The following is a 21,462-nucleotide window of genomic DNA, read 5'->3' as shown; positions in this document are numbered from 1 at the left end:
AGTGGGATCGTCACAGACCAGCACCTACTGGTTTTGGTCCTCAAGTTCTTCAGCCACCAGAAATATAATTTAAACAGAGACCAAATTGGAGCACCTCCCCACAAAGTACTATTCACTCAGTACTGTTGCTGCCCATTAGCCAGCTCATTAAACTTCATGAAGAACTTCGCAACGCTTTTTCACATACTCATCTTTCCTTAGTCACCTACCCACTTTGAGACTCCTAGAAGAAAGGAATATCCTTCCTTACCCTATTTAGGTTATGTCAGAATGTCCCAGAAGAATCTTGCTATGCTTTCTCTCTGAGCTTGCAATAGGAACCAAAGCAGTTCTACACGATGACCCAATAATACTCAGATTATCTTACACTGGAACATAAGATATATTGGGGTCATCTGAAGATTGCCCCACCTCGGTCTTTTTCAAGTAAGAAGAGGTTATTACCTGAAGATGGGGATGTTGAGATTGTTCCCTGCAGCAATGTAGGGTGCTTTGATGTTATGGCAGAAAAGAATGAACGTAAGCAGCAGGTAGTCAATGTGGGATTTGTGAACAGGCAAGAAGATAAGAGGCAAATTCATCTATCGTGGGGAGAGAAGGAAAAAAAAGAGATGATGATTGGTAAGAAATGTGGTATATTACTCCTTTTCTAAAATCCATCATTGAGATAGCTAGCATCATATTATCAGAACTGATGGTATTCTCCAGTTACCATCATCCGTTTGTTTACTTCTGGTTTTCGTTCAGCTGTGACAACGAGAACATTTTAGTCAACTGTACTTCTTAATTTTCATGGACTGTCGGTTTTAGTGGCATGCATTACATTAACAATGATTAATATTCCCAGTTTCTTCAGACTCACAGCATTGAGACAACTAGCAAACAAAGGGATGTGTCCAAATCATCAATGTCACCAAAGCACTTCTATTTCTTTCTACTAGATATCAGCAAAGACCTATAAATAGTGGGGTTCCCAAACACTGTAATCAAAAGATAACAGAAAATATCAGGAACCTTTTTTGTTTGTTTTACCTGATCCATCTTTCTAAGGTAAACCCTGCAAAAAGAATCAATTCCTTTGAGTGTAAAGAAAATGGTAGAATTTAGGAGTTATTTTGCTCAATTTCAATAAATATCGAAGGACTGGGAACAGATTGCTAGTAAGAAGCAGGAAAAGTTTACTTCTTAAAGATTTTCATTGCAAATTAAGAGTGAAAAATCCTAAATAGGCCAACTAATTTATTACTGGCTGCCTCAGCACAAAAAGAGAAATCATACTGGATGCAGGTTATCTGAGATAATCATTCAGCCTGATAGTTAAAATTTGATCCTGAAACAAAGGTAAAATCAGAGTTCACATTTTAGGTTACACAACTCAAGTAGCTTTATATTTCATTAAAAACACCATTTCACAGATATGAGACAGTTCTATCTACAATCTGATATCATAAAGACTTAGCAGAGCTCTCCTAAAAAGAGAAAGTACTGTAAACATTACTAGAAACTACATCAGAAATTCTGCCTTACTAGATTCTTTCCCACCCTCCCTTACCTCTGTTGCTGCTTTGACCATTTCTATTTGACCTCTGTGGATCTGAATATTCCAGAAAAAGCTGTTAAACAACTTCAGTAACACCCAGCCAGTCAACCTGAAGGAAGGAAAAACACAAATCCCAAAGTTTCATTTGTTTCTGCCTGGTTTATACCACTTCTATATGACTAAAGGCAAAGCCATAAAATCTGATTACTTTACAGGCAAACAAAATTGTTATAAAACCCAATTGCTTAACAAGTTTTTGCCTACCAGCAAAGCCATGGTTACTAACCACATTTCAGCCTCCTGCAATTATGACACAAAACTTGTTAGTGTCAACCTCGGTGAAGGCTGTTCAAAGGGCAGAGACCACATTACATATGGGCCAAGTTAATGGAGGTCCTATGATCAATGATAATTAAGCTACTTAGGTGACATGTTAGGTGACAGTGTAGTTCTGGTCTTGTGGGAGAACGTAATGGAGTTACAAAAAATATGGGGTTTGCATCACTGAAGTTGGTGAAGGGCACTAGGAACATGACAGATACATATTAATCCTTAGTAGTTATCGTGGTTTCGGCTGGCATGGAGTTGACTTTCTTACTAGCAGCTGGTGTAGTGCTATGTTTTGGGTTTGGGATGAGAATGCTGATGATAGCGCACTAATGTTTTTGGCTATTGCTAAGCAGTCAAGGCCTTTTCTGCTCCTCATACCACCCTGCCGGGGTGTAGGCTGGGAGCACACAAAAAGTTGGGAGGGGACACGGCTGGGACAGTGACACCAACTGACCAAAGAGATATTCCATGCCATGTGGCGTCATGCTCAGTACATAAAGCTGGGGGAAAAGAAGGAAGAGGGGGATGCTCAGAGTTATGGTGTTTGTCTTCCCAAGAAACCATTACGCCCTGCTTTCCTGGGGATGGCTGAACACCTGCCTGCCGATGGGAAGCAGTGAATGAATTCCTTGTTTTGCTTCGCCTGCACGCACAGCTTTTGCTCTACCTATTAAACTGTCTTCATCCCGACCCAGAAGTTTTGCTCACTTTTACTCTTCTGATTCTCTTCCCCATCCCGCCTTGGGGGAAGTAAGTGGCTGCATGGTCCTAGCTGCTGGCTGAGGTTAAACCATGACAGAAGCAAACACCACAGTAGAATATTTTATCTAAGATAAGACTCTCTCTGAGACATTTATAACAGCTTATGATATTCAATGGGCTACTGGAAAAAAGATCTTTCGCAGTCTAAGATGCTGCAGCTAGCTGCTCTCACCTGTATCAGCCTGAAACAACAAAAGATACTAATATTGGTCTAAGCATTACTGGTTTCAGGAGGAAAAAAAAAAAATAAACGTCTGCATTTAATGTTAACATAAGATTTATCCCTTGAAAAGGTGGTGGGTTTCTGCTTGACCTCAAAATGAAGAATAACTACCATTTCATTAGTTAGCATCAGAAAAAGGATTTTTATTAATGTCCTCTTATTTTTTAGAATAATTATTGATTATTTATGAATAATGTGTTACAAGCTCTGCTGGTATAACAGATAGAGATCTTGGCCATTCTTCTACCCATTGACAATACCGATGAGACATTTTTCTTACCTGATTAAAGCAGGTGACACATTTGCTACCATTTCTTGGAGAATTTTCCTAGCTTTTTTCTTCACTTTGTTGATAGCTTTAGGATCCGTCTGAGCAAAACTACCCGGAACACTTGGTTCAGAAGCTTCATCTACAATGGCCTTCTGGACTCTAACATTAAAAAGTAAAACTTATGAAAAAGTCCCACAGCAGAAGTGTTCAAGACACAGACGACAACTGCTGGGAATGAGCTATCTATTACTATAGGAGTAACCTGCGGGCATAAAAGAACATGCGCTCAAGTATTTTGTACTCCAAATGCATTAAATTTAATTCACTAGTCTTCTAAGCTCTGATTAAATAGCTGGATGATGGATGAATGCACTGAAAGTTGACCATATAAACAGTATACACGTAGCTCACAGGTACTGATACTAAGTGATCACCAATTTTCAGAAATGGTTAATACGGTCAATAATGCAAAAGGAACAGCTGAAATCTCCTTTTTGTTACTATTTTCTTTTTCCTGCCATAGCAATTTCACTTACCTCATTAAACAGATTTATGCAGTTGCTATTTTGCACTTCTACAGTGTATTCCCCCTTGAATTCTCACCTTTACAAAGTGTAACTAAATTTTGTAAGGGCTATTTTCCCCATTTAAAGCATAACTAAGAGAGATTAAGTGGTTTAACACACCGTAACTGTGGCACAACTCAGTCTGCTTCGCTTTTCAAAAGCGACACAATCATCTTCAAATGGGACTCAAAGATTAAAATTTCAGGAGAGTTAGGAATGTTAATGTAGGCAGTGCGTGGCCTCTGACAAAAGTAAACTCAAGGGGTGGGCATGCGGTTGAATTTCTTTGTGTCCAGGGAAAACTGATACCTTAATAGCTCAACAGGGGCTCAACGTGTCATTTTAAAATGCAGTATATCAAACAGAAAACAAGCTCCACAAAGTAAATGGTGGGTATTTCATGCTGTAGCCCTTTTCCAGTTTGCCTCACACTCTCAGTGTACGCTCAGGGTACTCTGAAATGCTGCTTTCCTTACATTTCTGAAACACCGACAGTTTCTGATGACTGCAGTATGACTTTAGTGGTAATGATTTACATGAATTAGATAAACAAACGTGTGAAGAGTTCCCATGTAGCAATTTATTTTTCTGTGTACTGTCTGCTGTCCACGCACTATGCATAATTCATTTAGAGATTTGTAATTCTTCATCTCTCCTCTTTTATTATTCACACACTGCATGCTACAGTCCTGAAGGGCTGTGCTGAAGATACGGTATCTTTTAGTATTTTAAATAGCCTGATTTCCAAAACCTGCTGTTTCCAAATTCTTCAATCATATTATAATAATCATATAAAAACTATAATATAATGTATCAGTCATATAAAAAATAGTTTGTTTTTCATTATCTTACCTGCTGTTATTCAGCACATTTTCCGTCAGATTCTTGGCAAACATACCCTTATGAACATCCCTCTCTTGCACAAAAAGGACATAACAAAGGCGTCTTGCAAGCCACCCTCGGTACCTAGAAATATATGAAGGGTATTTGAGCGTGACCCTCAAAATATTTCATTGCCAAAAAAAAAATTTTAAAAATATAATTAAGAAGCAAAAGTAAGTAAAATTTTATGAAGGGCTGTCTAAAAGCTTCTGTATCTTCTAGTAAATTGTCAACATGTTAACATTACGGATGAAATAACTGATGTGTAGCAAAAAATATCTGAGACAACTGAGGTCTGCATTACTTCACTTCAGGGTCATACTGGCCTTAAAACATCCATAGCATCACAGGTTAAGTAGCTACAAACCAGCACATACATTTTGTCTGTCCACTGGAACCGAGTCCCCAGCTCAAGGAGGAGGAAAGATGTAGTGCCCATTTCTGATTCAGTGACCTTCCACTGAGGAATGTAAATGCCCAGCTGAGAGGTTTGTCAACTTCTTCAGGAAACACTGAGCCCTCATGGAAGGCTGCTCACATCGTATGCGCAGGGTAAACTCTCACAGGCACTTTTGAAAATATGTTTGCATTAGCCACTGACGCTAAAAACAGTTTCTTGGTAATCTTTTCTTCCTTTCCAGTGCTTTTAAACGCGCAGTCCTATGTGCCTCCTATGTACCTTCTCCTTGCAAAGTTTTAACAGAAGTAGAACCACTAAATAATCAGTAAATCTCTCTACACATTCAAGCATTTAAGTAAGGCATCTTAGCTTATGTGGCCAGTCGCTGCCTTTTAAATTAACCCTGTCCTCTACTCTCTGGATCATCAGCAGCAATCGTCGGTGAAAATATAATTTTGAACAGTTTTCCTAACACCACAGAAGCTGCATGTGACATAGGAAGGGGTAAAATCCAGCCCCAGCAGTGAATATTCATTACTATTTTCTCTCCTGACCACCCTCACTCACAAGGCCAGGAATGGACAAGCCACCACTTGTGGGTCACTCCACAAATCAAACACAGCTGGGACCTCCGAACAGCAGAGCTGATGTGATGAGGGAGAACTAACAGCTGGAAGAAACTAAATTCTGTCCATTCCTAAGATCTGAGCATTCAGTATTATACAAAAAACCTATCTAAGGACTGCCACGCGATGTATCGCTGATGCTCCAGCAAATATCCCAAACCAAACCACAGGTGGCAATACTCATGTTGGTTTCCATGCTGGAGTGCTGCCAAGGTCTCACTCCTGGTTGTCACTGGAGTTACTCATGTTGGCTGCTAAACCTCCCTGCCCCATTTCAGTAAATTTATACATGCGTTAAAACCGGTTAGGAAAGACGAGATGGAACTTTTAGACTGTAAAAGGCCAAACCACCTGAGCGCACTGGCCACTCGCACTGTAATTAAGAGGAGCGCACATACACAACCCATCAGTACAGTCTGACACGTAGCAGTTATACAAATATTCAGACCGTCTCGAAGGATAAAGAATTTTGCTATTTGTGCTGTCAGGGAAGTAGACTGGTGACTCTGTTTTAATTGTTTTTCCATTTTCCCCTTCCCATTGAAGTTTGAGAGCCTTATTGATTTTTCTAAAAAGCAAAGTTAAGAAGATGTGCTTCTTTCTGACAACAGTTTTGGTAACTACAAATGTATCATCGCAACAGCATACAGTTATTGCAGGGATCTGTCAAAGTATAAATGCTTCTACATTCGTTTTACAGCTTAGATATGACGTAATATAATTAAAAAAAGATATGTTTTCTAATTGTGTACCAAAGACAGCAGACAAAAACCACACAGAATAGACCCAGTCAAGATATATTATAAAACTGACACATTCACACCTCAGAAAAAGGCTGTGGTAACGTCTCAAACCAGGTACAGTATGCTAACAGTTAAAGAGAATCCCTCTTGCTTTCTAAGGCCAAGAAACTGTGACTGTGTAACCCCATGGGACCTCAGAACTTCATTAAAATTGTCAATTTTCAGACTATAATGACATTCTGAGCTAAAGGCATTTTATTTCAGAATAATTCATTAACCCATATTTTGTTGCCCTTATATTTCTCATTTAAGTAACTCTGACCATTCAAAACCATTCAAGCATTGAGACTTTTGAAACTAATTTTTTTAAAAAAGGTTAAAATTAAACTCTATTTCTGTTATTTTTCTGTATTCTAAACTACAAGCTCAACTCCTAAAAAAGCATAATTAATTCAAATTGAAGAAAGAACAGCCTCTAACATTAGCTTCCTCCCTCTCAAGCACAGCACAATGCTGCCTTTCTTACACTCAGACACTTTGGCTCATTTCTTTCAGGCTGCTGGCCTCTCTTTGTTTGCTCTGACTCTACAACAAACACTGCAGGATCTGCTTATGCTAATGATTACTGTAAAGACCTTAGCAAGCATTATTAACTTTCCAAAGAACAGAATAAAGATTTTTGTGTACTTCCAGAGTCTTCATCCCAGAACACAAGATATATTTCCAATAGCACAAAGATACATCATCATTTTTAGGTCACAAATACCATCCTTCAGGAGCTGCACTCTGCCACAGAGGTAGAGGAAAGAGAGTCTAGCAAGACATGTTCAGATTTAATTGTCATTAGTGATAATAGTAAATGCCTAAATTGTAAGCCAGATCTGCTCAGTAAATTAAAATGCAGCCTGAAGTCATTCTTAAGTATGGGAATAAAACAGCTCCTCTCAGCATTATGCTATGGATGCTGCCGTTTGCAGTAAAGGAGAAAGGAATTAAACATGCTCTGCTTTTTGTGAAACAAGTTCGACCCTTCCACTCCTTGCCTATAACCCCAAAAGACTTTGCCCAGCTCCCAAGTACACACAGCCGGATTTAACAAGTCCATTACTTTCCTGAAGTCAGCATCAATTCCTGCATTTAGAATCACAGAATCCCTGCGTTTTAGGACAGCAATACATATTCACTCAGTCCGGACTATCCTAGACGTTTCCCTGACATAAGATCAGAACACATTGAATTTTAAATGCAAAAGAAAGACTTGCTACATTACCTCGTATGCGTTTCATTGATATATATGACGTTACGTAGACCCAAAGAAGGAATACTAGCATTGAAGAAGTTATCCTGTAAAACCAAGAAAAAAGAAAAGATTGCTGGATTACTTTTTTACATAAGAATAGTTGTGTCTTTTCATTCATTGTAACATTTAAGATAATGCAATGTTTTTCACCTCTATTATAAACAAAAGCCAAAGCAGAGAAGTGCTGAACTTGCTTATAAAGTACACACAAACCCTTCTGAAATGAAAACGGAAATTGTCAAGTCACTATTCCCAACTCCCATGCTTTGAAAGTATTCTCTAGGCATTACTGCATGCAGAAATGGTTGTATTGGTTGAATTCTTCAAGCCAGAATATTTTATCCTATTCTGATGTAATATAAACCAGGACTTGTCATAATATAGAATGCAACTTTGAGACAGAACTTTGTTAAGCCACATTCAGCATTAGTATAATCAAGAGCCTTTTGACGCTCAGCCCGCGATATCCAGTTTGCCAGCAGATCACACGTCACGCAACGGCAGCCCAAGGGTCAGGACACCCATCCATGGTTAGATGGCGAATCTACACATCCCTGCTCAGCCTGAACAACAAACTCAATCCAGACTCGTACACCCCCGGTACAGACTCTACATGCCAGGCTATTAAGCATTCTGGGATGAGTTTGGGAGCAGTTCCACTTTGCATAAACAAATATTCCCTGGCAGGAAGACCTAAACTTTAATCGTCCATATTCCAAGTGAGTACTTTGACCGAGAGGCTGGTTTCTCTCTGCCCAAATAATATTTAATTATAAAATTGGTACCATGCCAACCGTGAATTACAGCTAAAACCACTGGGACTGTGCACATCAAGAAGGGCAAAAACAGGACAGCAAAGGAGAAAGATGGTTACCAGCAACAGCGTAGCTGCAGAATAGCCTCACTACCAATTCTGCAATAGGCGTCAGATAAGAGCCTCTTTTTTTTGTATTTTGTTTAGGACACACCACTTGCCACAAATTAAAATATATGAGTGTCTTACGTCATTTGAAAATCAGGTAGAAATTATGTGCTACGGTAGGAACACACAGTCTTTTGCACCATGCTAAAACGCAGCTGTGTAGTACATACAATCAACAAATTGTTGCTCCAGGCCCTTAAGAGGAAACCTCAAGGTAATACTAATTTCTTTGACTATTCACTGGTAATTTTTTGTAGATGAAATGTTCTGGCAAAGAGAATTGAAATGAATTGTTCTTGGTCTCCCAACAAAATCAGCAACAAAGTTAAGTACCACTGAACACCCAAGTCCACCCCAGTGCTCTAACTGCTAGGTTATAACCTCGCCCTGTGAAATTCAACCTCCAGCTGTAATGTCACACGTTAGTTTTTCCTTATTTAACTTTTCCATGACCCTATGTCAAGATGTGGCTCTGTGAAACCAAGTGAGCTGATACAGCATCTCCCTGCCGCTGCGAGAGAGAAGCCCAGGTCCCACCACCACATCCTACCCTTTCCCAGTACTGTCCCCCACCTCATCACTGACACCACCCCTAGCATTCATCACACCCCTCAACGAGCCAACTTCATTCAGGAAAGGTAGAAAACTAAGACAGCCAGACTAAATGAATAAATAAAGCAGGTAGTTTTCTGCTTGGTTAGTGAACTTGATCAGCCCCCAGGAAAGCAGGAAGGAACAGAAGAGGGAGAAGGAAGACTTCCCACTCCCTGCACCAGCAAGGTGTTAGTCTGGCCAACACACTTAAGGAATTCTGTCTTCCTCATACATCCCTTTTCTTTAAGAGAATTAACAAAACAGGTAGCGCAACAAAAGTGAAACATCTAGAGTCTAATGAGAGGGTCTGGTTTGTTATCATTTGCTGCAAGGAGTACTTTCTTCTGTGGCAGAAGGAAATAAAGAACTTAATCAGGTCATGCCCCTTTCGTAAGTGGGATCTCTGGACAGGTAATTAATTCCTTACTAAGTGGACAAAATACAGAACAAGATTTTAGTTCCTAAAGTGTAATTCCCAACTTAAGAGGAACAGCCTAATTACTAAACATATAAAGGCCCAAGTTGAGGATTCCTACACAACGTTTTAGAAGTCAAAACACTTAAGTGTCTGTTAGAAGTAGTTTCAGTTTATCTAATTGGTTGTCTTGTTGCCCATATCTTATATAGCCTTCACAGGACATTTGGATTTTTATCCCACATTTGTATGTCATTGCTACAATTTTCTATTCTGGCGTAGGAACAGAGTGAAATAACAACTCCTTAGCCAAAGAAACAAGCAAATTTTAACTCTAGTCCAGCCAATCCTGGAGCTCAGTAGCTGAGTGCAATTTAAAGCCCATGGGGTACACATAGTCAAATTATGTGATGAACTGGTTGCAAACTATATTATACCATATCAGCATTTTGCATCTTCAGCTTACGGAAAGCCTGCCCAAAACAGTTCAATAAAGGTGACATTTTAAATCAGCTTGTGCAGCCCCTCTAGAGCCACCATCTTGACGCTGTTCCCAGCAGACAACGATCTCCCCTATCCTAACTGGCATTCCTTGTTTTCAGGCTGGGCTGTGAAGCCAGGAATCAGCCAGGGGTAGAAAACCAACCTGTCTTCTCAAGCACAGGACTGAACTCTTCAAGTTTGAAGGGAAGCATGTTGCTTATTTTCAAAACTGTACTTATTCTGTGGACAGAGAATTACATGTCCTAAAAGTAAGTCTTAACACTTTCATATGCACCAAATTCCCATTATTAATGTAGCAGAGCAGATTTTTTTTTTCCATACAATTTCGTGGTGCTAGAGAGTTTTGTGCAAGGACTAAGTCTGCACTGAAAAGCGGGGGACAAAGCATCACAATAGGTCTGTGTCATCCATTAATTCCACGACAAAGAAAATATAAGCACAAACAAAGGTGAAAAACTATATTCCTTTATGAAATAAGAACACTGTGACCTTAATTCTGAAAGTAAGAAAACTACTGAAACTTCATTACGCTGCAACTATGCATTATTGTCAAACATAATCCAGTCTGTAATCTTCTTACCCGGCTCTGGGGAGTGCATACGTAGCAACATCGTCCCACAAACGGCCTTTTTCTGCTCAACAGAGTCTCTTTCCATTTTAAAGTAGCGGATCGGAAGAGAGTGGGCCTAGAGTTACACTCTCCCTGCAGGACAAAAGACAACTGCGTAAGTATCCAGAAATATATGTTCTACTGGGTAAGCAAAATCTTTGAGTAAGAGGAGTTGCCAGATTAAAAGAAAATAAAAAATTATCCCCCAAATTACATTAAACAAACACACTTTTTTCCAAGATTTTTCTAAAATAAATTATATTATCTCCAGATGACGTGATTTTAAAAAATAAAAGCAAAATCACAGTTCTGTACTTATGTATCTTGCACTACAACATTTGCTGACCTACTAAATTCATAAATAAATAGCTTTAATAAGAAACAGCAAGGAAACTGACAGCCCAGAAAAGTGGAAGGAATTAATAGTAAATTACACTCTCAATAACGTAAGGGTGCTTATAAAACGAGCAATGTATTTTAAGCTTTAACTGGACATCAGCCTGTAAAATTGCAAGAACACTGACTGTACGCAAAATATTAACTCTGTTGACACTGTAGGCTCTTATTCAGCAGTTTCATGCAAAGTGGTATGAAAAAGTAACCGCTGTGCCTTTGCCAATGCTATGCTGTCTTTCTGAAGATTACAGAACCAAAAAAGCCAAAGTAACTGCTTTCACAGAACACGTCTCTATGTTAGGACATGAAGAAAATATACTTAACTACCATTTTTAAAAAGACATTGAATGTTCCCATTAAAGTCTACTGAGTTACTGCTTGCCTGAGAGTGAGCACTGGATTGCCATTTTCTGAACCATATATTCTAAGTTTCTAATAAAAGGGAAGTTACGGAAACAAACCAAAACAAAATCAAAATGTTTAAAATAGAATATTTAAGTGGAAGAGAAGCAGGATAGACCCAATACCTTAAAGTGGCATAAGGGCTGGAAAACACAAATACAGATCACCACATACTCAGCTAGAAAGCCAGCCCAGGAAGAAACAACCAGAAAGTCAAAAGCAATGCTGAAGATGCCTAAAAACTAAAATGTGCATATATCACATTTGGCAAGCGGTATGAATTGGCAATTATTCCAGGGCTAAGTCTTCCATCCGAAATAAACAAGCCTCAAGATGCTCAGCCTGGCCCAATCCTTTCCCTATCAGCTTCTGTAATGTTAACTCCAAAATTAACCAACTTTCTAACGATATTGTCTTCCTTCTGCTCGCCTCCAAGCCCTGATTGAGTTCACCACCACTTTCTTACAGAACCTCCTTCCGATCTCTTTTGTCTCTCTTGCTTTTAACCCCACTCTTTCACAGATCTCTTGGTAACCGCAGCTTGCTGTCCCATGTAACTTACATCTAGCTACATGAAAAACCCAGCTGCCAGGACATCTGTCCTTTCCCTCAACTCTGACCACGGCTCCAACTCTTCTGTATCAAGTTCAAACTCCTCCTCTGCACAGCAGTGTCTAATTCCTCCTGACCTATGCTTCTAAACCAGCCAGTACAGCCTGGTCCCCATGTGGCTCTTTTTGCTCCACCCAGCGCTCCCTGCTCACTGCCCCCTTTCTCTCCTCCAAATCCCAAGACTCGCTCAATAGAGAACACAGTCTTTTAATAGGTTCCTTATTTATATCCACCAAATTTTCTCTGCCTCCTGTATTGCATGAAAAGCTCCAGCTATGACGGATACATGACTGTGCATCTTCAGCTTCACGGTCCTTTTCACTTGTGCATTTCAAACTACATCCTTCAGAATAGCAACGAGCTTTCTATTTGTCTTTCTGTTTGACCTCAGTCTACTCCAGAACGGGATTCTGCACATTTACTGCTATATAAAATGATTAGTAAATTCATACCAGAAGACTGTAAGACTATCAATAAGGTTTGAATAGGGCTTTTCTTTTCTAGCAACATTAGCCTTTGGCACAGCAATGAACTGTTGGTTCCTCCTTACATTTCAAGTTAAATTAAAACCAAACTTGCATCATGCATGAGAGAGGTGATGCCTTATCTTCATTCTTTATAATAATAAATAAAATGTCCACCTGTGACGTGAAGAAAAAATAAGATAAAAACGGCCCGTAAGATTCACAATTTTTACTTACCCATTCTTCACTGGAATGCTTACATCTACTTATACTGCACTCTGCTGAGGCGGACAAATAGGAAACATCTATTGCTCCAAGGGACAAAGCAGTTTCATCCATGACACACTAGTTGAACTGAAGATCAGAAGCTGCAAAATAATAACATACATACACACATATATATGCAGACACATATGCAGAAACACATACACACATGCGTAATTTCAGTGATGGGTATCCAGCAACAAATTAGCAAACTGGTACTTCTTCACCCTTCAGTAAAAGTTAGGTTCTGAAGAAGTTTCATCACAGTCAGAAATCAGGATGATTTTAATATGATTAAAAAGAGACTCCAGCACATTCAATTTCCATAAACGCACCATACTGATCAGCTACCGGCATGTTTTTCTCTCCCTGCTCTTCTTCCCATTCAGGTCAGTACAGTCGCTTTATGCTTTTCCACTGTTCTTCACCGCATGGTTTAAACCATTCAGCCACAAGGATACACATTTCAGCCACTTTCAAAAGTTTACTATTCTCTTGCACTACACGACCTCACTCTTTCATCATTTGCTTCTCAAGGACACCTATTATCTACAAAAAAAGTTCATTAATGTTCTCTCCCAATCCTATCTCACAGAATTTTTTTATGTGTCTGATCCAGCTGTAGTCAAACCAGTTTGCAAACTCCTTGGAGGAAAGAGTGCTCTATACAAAATTACACCCCTAAATCTGAACGTGCTGCTGACATAAATGACATCATCGGCTTGTGGGATTAAAAAGCAGTGGAGAAGTCTAAACTTGCACTGTTATTTTAAAATAGAAGTTTTACAGTTCATGTAATAAGCACAGTAAATAATTCTCCCTTGGCCAAAGAAAAAAGAAAGCAGGCTAAACATAGCAAAACAACTTAGCGCTGTATGGGGTATCTGCAAAACACTACAAATTAAATTGCTTTGTTATGGAGACCCATCGAAACAGGAATCCCAGCATTTTCCTCTAGAGAAGCTGTAAAGAGGCAATACCGCCTCTTCCATCTGTCACCGCAAAGAAACTTACATTACGGCCAAGCTTTCAGCCATGCGGGAATGAGACTGTTCCCACCCTATACGCTAAATTTGGGAAAGCGAGGCCTAAAACTTTAGTCCAACATTTTGTCTTTCTTACCGTCCTCCCTGAGCAGACACAAACCTCTGTGGACACCGCCACGCACCAGCTGGAGCTCGTGTAGCCACGCACATACTTGTCTTTGCACAGCCTAAGCACCTAAGTTGTCCTTTATTCTTTGCTGGCTCTTAGGCTCAATTTGCCTTTTCTTTTTTTATTTGTACTGATGCAAATTAGTATCTAAACCACCCACTAAATACACGAGAAAGGCTCACGAACACCTAAACGGTGAAAGCGAAACGCGTCCTGCAATTTGTGCTCAAGGTGACCTTGGCTGCACCGGCACACATAAAAGATGAACTTTAAAAAAAATACGCAATTAAAAGCCTGCTCGAGCAACACCAACTCCGTACGTACCTCTGACGGAACCTGCCCTCCCGAGCGCCCGCTCAGGCCGTCACCCTGCCGGGACACGCCATCCTCCGGGGCCGGGAACCCGCGGGCACACACGATCTGCTATAAATAAAAAACACGAGGGCTGAGCGCCGGGATCGGGTGCGGAGCCTCCCCGGGCACTGCCGGCGCCGCTCCAAGGGGCCGGCCCCAGGGGCGGGCGCCCACCGCCGGGCCCGGAGCCCCCAGCGGGCACGGCCGCCGAGCTTCCCCGCTGCCCACCTGCCCGGCTCCACGGCAGCCACGGGGACGGCCGAGGCCACCGCTCTCCCCTCAGAAGCCACTCGGCGCCCGGGCCGCCCGCTCCGCCGCCGCGCAGCCCCACACGCCCCGGCTCCGCCGGCCGCGGCCCGCCCCCTCCCGCCACGCGGCAGCCCCTCGGCCTGCCCTGCCCTGCCCCGCCGCCGGGGGCAGCACCGCCGCGCCCGCCTCCCGCTGCCCGCCGGACCCTGCCCGCACCGCTGCCCCCCTGCTGCCCGCCCGCCGGCGCCGGGCCTGACGCGACTTCCTGAGCGCCCGTCGCCATGGTGCGGGCCCGCCGCCTCCCGCCCGGCCCTCGCTGCAGGCCCGGGGCCCCGCCGCTGCCCTCCCGCCCCGGCGCACCCGCTGCGGTGCCCGTCCCCTGAGAGGCTCCGGCCGTCCCCGCTGGCGGGTGTCACCGTCTGCGGCCACCGCAGAGGCTGGGACATCCTCGGAGCGCCGCTTCCACCACCGAACCGCCTCCCCCCGCCCCTTCTGGCGACTAACGGTTATTCTGCTCTCGAGTCGGCGCTGCCAGGAAGGAAAAACACGGGGAAAGGGGGTGTAAAATGGTGTTTTATGTGGGTTTACGGCCCGTCCGAGCTGCAGCCGAGGCGCTGCTGAAATGAGAACGATCGCGGAAAATTCGGGACAGGTATCGATCTGCCCGCCCGGCCTTGCCGCGGTGCCAGCGTGCCTTTCACTGCCTGCAAAAGCAAATGTTGATTGAGGTTGCTGCATATCAACAAACATGGGCTGGGAGTATTTTTTGGCTTTGGCAATCTTGGGCTATTTAAAGATAGTCTTTCTGTGGCTTAAGTTGAGCTAGCAGAGCTATGGAGAGGCTAGCGCTGCGTTTTCTTCTTTGCAGGCTTTGAATGCTCCTTCGCTGTTACTTAAAACAGTGCAACAAGGGAATAAAGTGACAAAATACATGACATCATTTTATGTTAATGACAGTAGCCCACTTACAAATTTAAGTAACCAAGGAGGTGTTCTCGTTCTAGGGGTCTCACTTCTAGACGTCATGTTGAATTTATTATAAATGAGAATTGTTAAGTAAGAATTACAAATGCTTTTTGCACATAAAAGAAAATGCATGACGTTTGATGGACAAACCCCAAACTGCTCCACACCTGTGTGAGTTACCCTGCTTCCCACAACCGGCTGCCTGCCAGGGAATATCACGGGGCTCTTACAGCTGATACTTTAGGAAGGGCATTCTGCACTTTACGGGTCAGAAGAGAATTTGGATCTGAATTTTCCTCCGTTTAGCAAGCAAAGATAGTCTACATTGTTGCAAGGTGGACTTTGGAACACGAGAGATCAACTTTTCAAATCACAAAAATACCATAAGATGTGATCTAGTGAAATGTACTACTCTTACAAAAGTTTGTATTTCAGCATAATACACAGTGCAGCACTTGTGCAGAGTGTATAGCAAAGCACCGTTTTCTAGGGCATCATATTTTGTATAAAGGACAATCTCTAATTGTATTTCTTACAGCGCATTCACATACTGAAGTATTCTCCCAGTTTTCACATCATCTGGGTCAAGAATTTCAAATTTGATTAGCGGTTCTGTGTGTCAGTTCTCACGAAGGAGAGTTGGTTGAAATAGTGCCAAACACCCACTTTTAAGTTTTGGTTTTGAAAAGCGACGTTGCCAGAATCTCTTCTGAAATACAAGCCCATAACTGTCCAGCTTTACAACGAACCTTTTGACTTAATATCAACTTTCTCTTGAATTGATTTACTGAAGGTCAGGCGGGAAAGAGGGGGCAGATTCTGCTTTCATCTGGGTCTACTGCAGCTAAGTGGATTTGTAACTGCTTCGCTAATCAGAGCCTGGCGCAGGAGGCCATCGATACAGAAAGAAAAGACATAAGGGTTTTGAGAGTCACAGTGCTACCGCCAGATTTGTGTGATCTCAGTTATTACATCCTCATCTCAGCTTCACTGGCCTAATGAGCATCTCATCGACTTGGCGGAGTGGTGGAGGCCAGAGGAGGAGTTGTCTGTCTCCCATCCTGTGGCCCAGCCCCTCAGCAGGGCCACGTCCCGCGCTCGGGCTTGCCTGGAGTTTGTGTTGGGTGCATCGGAAGGGGAAACTCTGAACCCCCCTCAGAAAAGTGAAATCCAGTGTTACATCACATACGTTTGTGTAACTCTCTTTGCACAAAAAGCAGATCACAAAAGTAGTCAAAGGCCCAAGATAATGCTGCAGCCCGCATCCGGATCACTGCTTCTGCGATGGGTCTGTCTGCGTGAGTGAGAGCGTGTGCAATGAGGGAACCACGGCTGTGACTAAAGTGGCAAAACTGACCTCAGAAATCACATTGGAGGAGATGATTCAACAACTGCATAACGTGAAAACTGAATATAACAGAGATGACACTGGATGGTTACATCTAGAGCCTAAGAAAGTACAGGAAACATATGTCAGTTTAAATTCTTATTAGTGTTCTCTAATAATTTTATTGCTCCACTGCATTTGTATTGTTACATGGGAACTTCTTAGTAGGTGCTTTACATTATAAAGGACCGACAATATTGTTTACGCACAACTTCTTTACTTTCTCTAGGTGTGGCATCACTTTGATTTTTTTTTTCCCCTTTGATGCATAAAAATATGGGATCAAGCAGTGCCCTCAGTTTTTCAGCATGCTCTAATATAACTCGGAGCAAACTCTCAGCCACCGAGTATAAAGCAAGCTTGGCTGCTTTGCTTCCCTCTATAAAAGATGAACTATTTTACATTCAGAATCTGATATATATTTCTTGGCATATTTTTTCCTTGCATGCTTTTACACTGGTATATTTTTCAGGTTGCAAGGAGTTATTTCTGTGATATAAGTAATATGAAAATCAGGACAGAAGCCTCAGTGGCTTTATCATAATTTTATGTAGTCTCTAGAGTCTGATTTTAGTGTCATTTGTGAGAAAACTGCTTAGGCTATTCCCTAGACTGATTTGAAAAGAATAGGATATAGATACAGTGTTTTGCTCAAACATAGCGATTCTGTGTAATAAAAAAAAAAGTTGTTTCTGGTATGATTGTAAAGAAGTTTTCTTGTTTTTCTAACCTTTGTAAATTCTTGGCTTACCGTAAAATAAATCCAGAGAGAATTTTGTCACTCATCTGAAAAAGACGCAGAATTAATCCAATGGCAGTTGCAGCTCAGCAAGATCTTTTTGCAGGGTACACTTGTATAAATCCTCAGGCTTAGTAGTAAAATCTCATTTCAGTATTGAGAGCTTGGTGGGGATGTTGTGTTGCCATGGAATCAAGCAAATGGGAAAAATTTTGGAATGCCCAAAAGGAACAGACTAACAGACTTTCAGAGCTGCATGTGCTCCAAAAAGCTCAAATACCGCCCCAAATACCGCCGGGCCTCGCTTCCAGAAAAGAGAGACTCTCTCCTGCTTCCATTGAAGTCCGTGGGAGGCTTGCCACTGATCTCAGTAGGAGCGGGAGCATGCCTAAGTTTTGCAATCCATCTTTTTAAACTCCTTAAACCGAGGTGTTTGCCGTGCCAATGAGTCCAGGGAGGTAATTTGCATAGGATGGCAAATCAGCAGAACCCTGGCTTTGTGTGAATAAGCCGCTGACCACACCGTGCGCAGCAGCCTGCAAATGAGAAAGAGGGTCTTTTTTTTAACTAATGATCAGTCCTTCCTATGTTTAAACTCCTCATGATGCTTCCAACAGAGTTCAACAAAGTACCTGTTTGCCAGACAGTGCTGGGAGGGGGAGGGAAGGAAGGACGCGGGGGACCTCTTTTTACATCGCCTCTACCCCAGGTCCGTGCCCCCAGCTCGCTTCCAGCGATTCCCATGATGTCACTCTCACTCATGGAGACACGCTTACAAAAGGGGTACACAGCATCCTCTTTAAAAAGAAACTTTCCACCCGGGGAGCGCTGCAAAAGTTAGGAAACCGAAAACTGTGTGAGGAGGGAGTAAAGATCCAAACAAAGGTTCTTTTGTTTGCGGTGACCGAACTCAACCTCACATGACTATGAACAATAATGAATATGCAATTTGGCAGCCGCAGGACTCCATGTCGGCAGCATTGCCTTTGGTATACAACGTATTAAGAGCATCTGAGAGTGGCAAGTGGCCTTGAAATGGACTGATAAGATTGTACATAGAAATGGTTCGGGTATACTTTGTATCTCCTTTCAAGACAAATGATTTCTCCTATTTCATCTCCCTTATCTTGAGAACAAATGCAAAATTCATTAAGAGTGCATTGACTCTCTCCTATGTAATATAGCACATCGTGTTTCTGTAATTTCTTCTCATTCAGATATCGTATTTATTACTGTAATTTTGAAAAGATAAGGAAGGGTATTTCAGCCTGAGCTGCTCCTAGCTTTTCCCTTGAACTTGTTACTCACATTTGTACAAAAAAGGCTTTTGTTCTAACAGAACGCACTACTGGGTTAAAACCAATAAAACTAACTTTTACGCTTGTGAAGTTAGCACCATTTATCTATCAAGCAACTACGCACGTACTCACATTACGTACAAATTAGAAAATCTTAACTATCCAAAGGAATTTACCAGCATTTTTAATTTAGGAATACTGAATGACGGAATTTGGAACAAGACTGTCCCATACTCAGACCTTAAGCAATTATCTGCCATAACAACGCAAGCTTCCCCCTGCCCGCTGTGAGTACGGGGGACGTTTTGTCAGGGTAGTTACTGCAGTTCTCTGCCTTTGTTTGTCGTTCTCTGTTGTTTTGTCTGCAAAGCTGACGTTTTATCTAAAAGTTGGTTTTATCTGACAAATAACACAGATGAAACAACCAATTTACTGCATATAGGCCCTAAATATCATTGGATACCTCAAAGTTATCCATTTGTAAATCATTAAAAATCAGTATGTGTGGGGACTCTGGTTATATAAAGGATAAATCTAGTTTTGCGTTTGCAGATATTTCAAGTTTCACTAGTGACTTTATGGCAAGAATCATAGAATCATAGAATCATAGGGTTGGAAGGGACCTCCCAAAGGACTTCTACTTGTTGCCAACTTCCCCACAGAAGACAGAAGAGTTTCTTCTCATCTGGTCCCCGCTCCAGGAATTTAGAGCCGTTTTCTATCCCTCCAAAGAAGCAACCAAGGAATAGAAATAAAGAAATCTGAGAGCTGAGGGCACTGTGGACCATTTTGAAAAAAAATGACATCTCATAAAGAAATCACAAAATCGTGATCTCATCAAATTTGCTGTGACTCATCCTCGAGGGATTGCAAATTGTTCTAGAATAACACAACCCCTAATTATTATGAGATGCCAGGCAAGTCTTTCGTCAGTATCTCAAAAGGAGGCAGTTTTCACTGCTCAGGTTTGCTCTGTTGTGCAGTTGTTGGCTTCAGAAGGACTTGTCATGTCTTATAATTTAAAGCACTGTAGGTATTGGAAGTTGGGATCAGAGACAGCTCCTCAAACACCAGACCACAAGAGACGATATGGCCCAGGTGTTAAATGATGTGACTTCCCACTCCTCCCTTCATTTTTTGGGTATTCAGGACCTTAATCAAGGCACTGCCATTTGGGCCACCGCAAGAGTGGTCATGCCTTTGACATGGAAGACATAAGACCTGTTGGTTGGGAAATTTTCTCAGAATTTTGAGGACATCTTTTGCAAACACCTTGGGAGGGTTAGGAGAGCGTCAGGGCGTCTGTTCTGACCTGATGCAATGATCCTGAGGGAGACTGCCATATATTCCAATGAAGGCTTTACAACCCCAATATTTTCCAGTCTCCTATTTGATTATCTCTTCTGCAGATGAGCAGAGAGCCAACTCCAAAAGGCAACACCCTCCACCTCAATTTACCCAGGCAAACAAAATGAATTTGCTGATTTGGGTTTTGCAAAATGTAAACAGGAACTAAAACTTCCCAAACTTCTCATAGATATCTAGACATATTTCTTTTTTTTTTTTTTTTAAGTCAGTCTCACTAAAAATACAAGGTCTTCGGGCTTTAGTTTATCATAGATACATATTATTAACTTAATGGAGCTGAAATTTCATCTATGAACAGAAACAACAAAAAGTAAACTATAAATTTTGCTTCAGCGCTGCAAAATTAACTGAGAACCCTGACAAAAGTGGTTATTTGCCTTTGTCCTTCCCTTTGCACTAATCTGGCTACATCAGTTGTTACATTCCAATTCTGACATTTAAATCATGTTGAGCAACTTTCCCACAGTGTGTTTCCCAAACAAAAGCATTTTTTCCCACTCCCACTTATGTGTCTCCTGGATCTGGGAACTGCAGAAAAATATCCTTGTTTACGTCCTAAGACCCGGCCAGCAATCGTGTCGCAGTGCTAGATTTCACGAACTATCTGTGAGCATTTGAGCAAAATGATACCAATTGACGCAGCAAAAGAATACCTTTCAGTTACTAAATAACAGATACTCAACTCACAACACAAAATCCTACTTAATGGTTTTTTAACTGTTTGAAGCATAACCTAATACTTTCCCAAGGACCTTATACCTTCGTGAGAGCAGAAATATTTTTATGCGTATATCCTAAACTATTAAATTGCTTAATTATTCCAGGATATTCACCTGGAATGGCAGACAGCTTGAAAAGGATATCACCTCTTGCTAGGAGATGATGGTTTTGCAGCTCTGGCCTTTCCCCTTTATACAAGAACAGTGCATATTACTAGCTTGGTATTTCACACGTGACCAACCATCGCTTCAGGAGAATTAGATGGGGCATAGCACGGCAGGGTGGTTTCACGCAGCTGTTTGTGGGCTTAGGACTGAGTCGCTCCACAGCTCTTTCAGGCTGAGGATCATGCAGGATCATATATGCCTTGTTTATCCTTGCTGCGCTCTCCCCTGTCGTT

The 21,462-nt window shown here is 41.7% G+C and overlaps 1 protein-coding gene across 4 annotated transcripts in view; it reads right to left on the bottom strand.

Moving 5' to 3' along the window:
- GPAM (glycerol-3-phosphate acyltransferase, mitochondrial) overlaps positions 1-15,519 on the bottom strand; it is a 34,183-nt gene extending 18,664 nt beyond the window's left edge. The window contains exons 1-9 of one of the 4 annotated variants that reach the window (XM_063337680.1): positions 14,945-15,519; positions 14,306-14,404; positions 12,800-12,930; positions 10,659-10,781; positions 7,614-7,687; positions 4,545-4,658; positions 3,136-3,285; positions 1,553-1,649; positions 445-581 (exon numbers count right to left, since the gene is read on the bottom strand). In XM_063337680.1, the coding sequence (XP_063193750.1) occupies positions 445-581; positions 1,553-1,649; positions 3,136-3,285; positions 4,545-4,658; positions 7,614-7,687; positions 10,659-10,781; positions 12,800-12,901 (797 nt within the window). In that variant the 5' untranslated portion in view covers positions 12,902-12,930; positions 14,306-14,404; positions 14,945-15,519. Of the gene's footprint in view, positions 1-444; positions 582-1,552; positions 1,650-3,135; positions 3,286-4,544; positions 4,659-7,613; positions 7,688-10,658; positions 10,782-12,799; positions 12,931-14,305; positions 14,405-14,563; positions 14,773-14,944 lie in introns of those variants that run through there. The other 3 variants (XM_063337682.1, XM_063337678.1, XM_063337681.1) reach the window with 3 other exon arrangements.
- Positions 15,520-21,462: the final 5,943 nt, after the last annotated feature.

Source organism: Chroicocephalus ridibundus, chromosome 6 (genome assembly GCF_963924245.1).
Source record: "Chroicocephalus ridibundus chromosome 6, bChrRid1.1, whole genome shotgun sequence".
Taxonomy (NCBI): Eukaryota; Metazoa; Chordata; class Aves; order Charadriiformes; family Laridae; genus Chroicocephalus; species Chroicocephalus ridibundus.
Note: the sequence above shows the minus strand (reverse complement) of the source record. Positions and strands in the feature narration are given on the sequence as shown.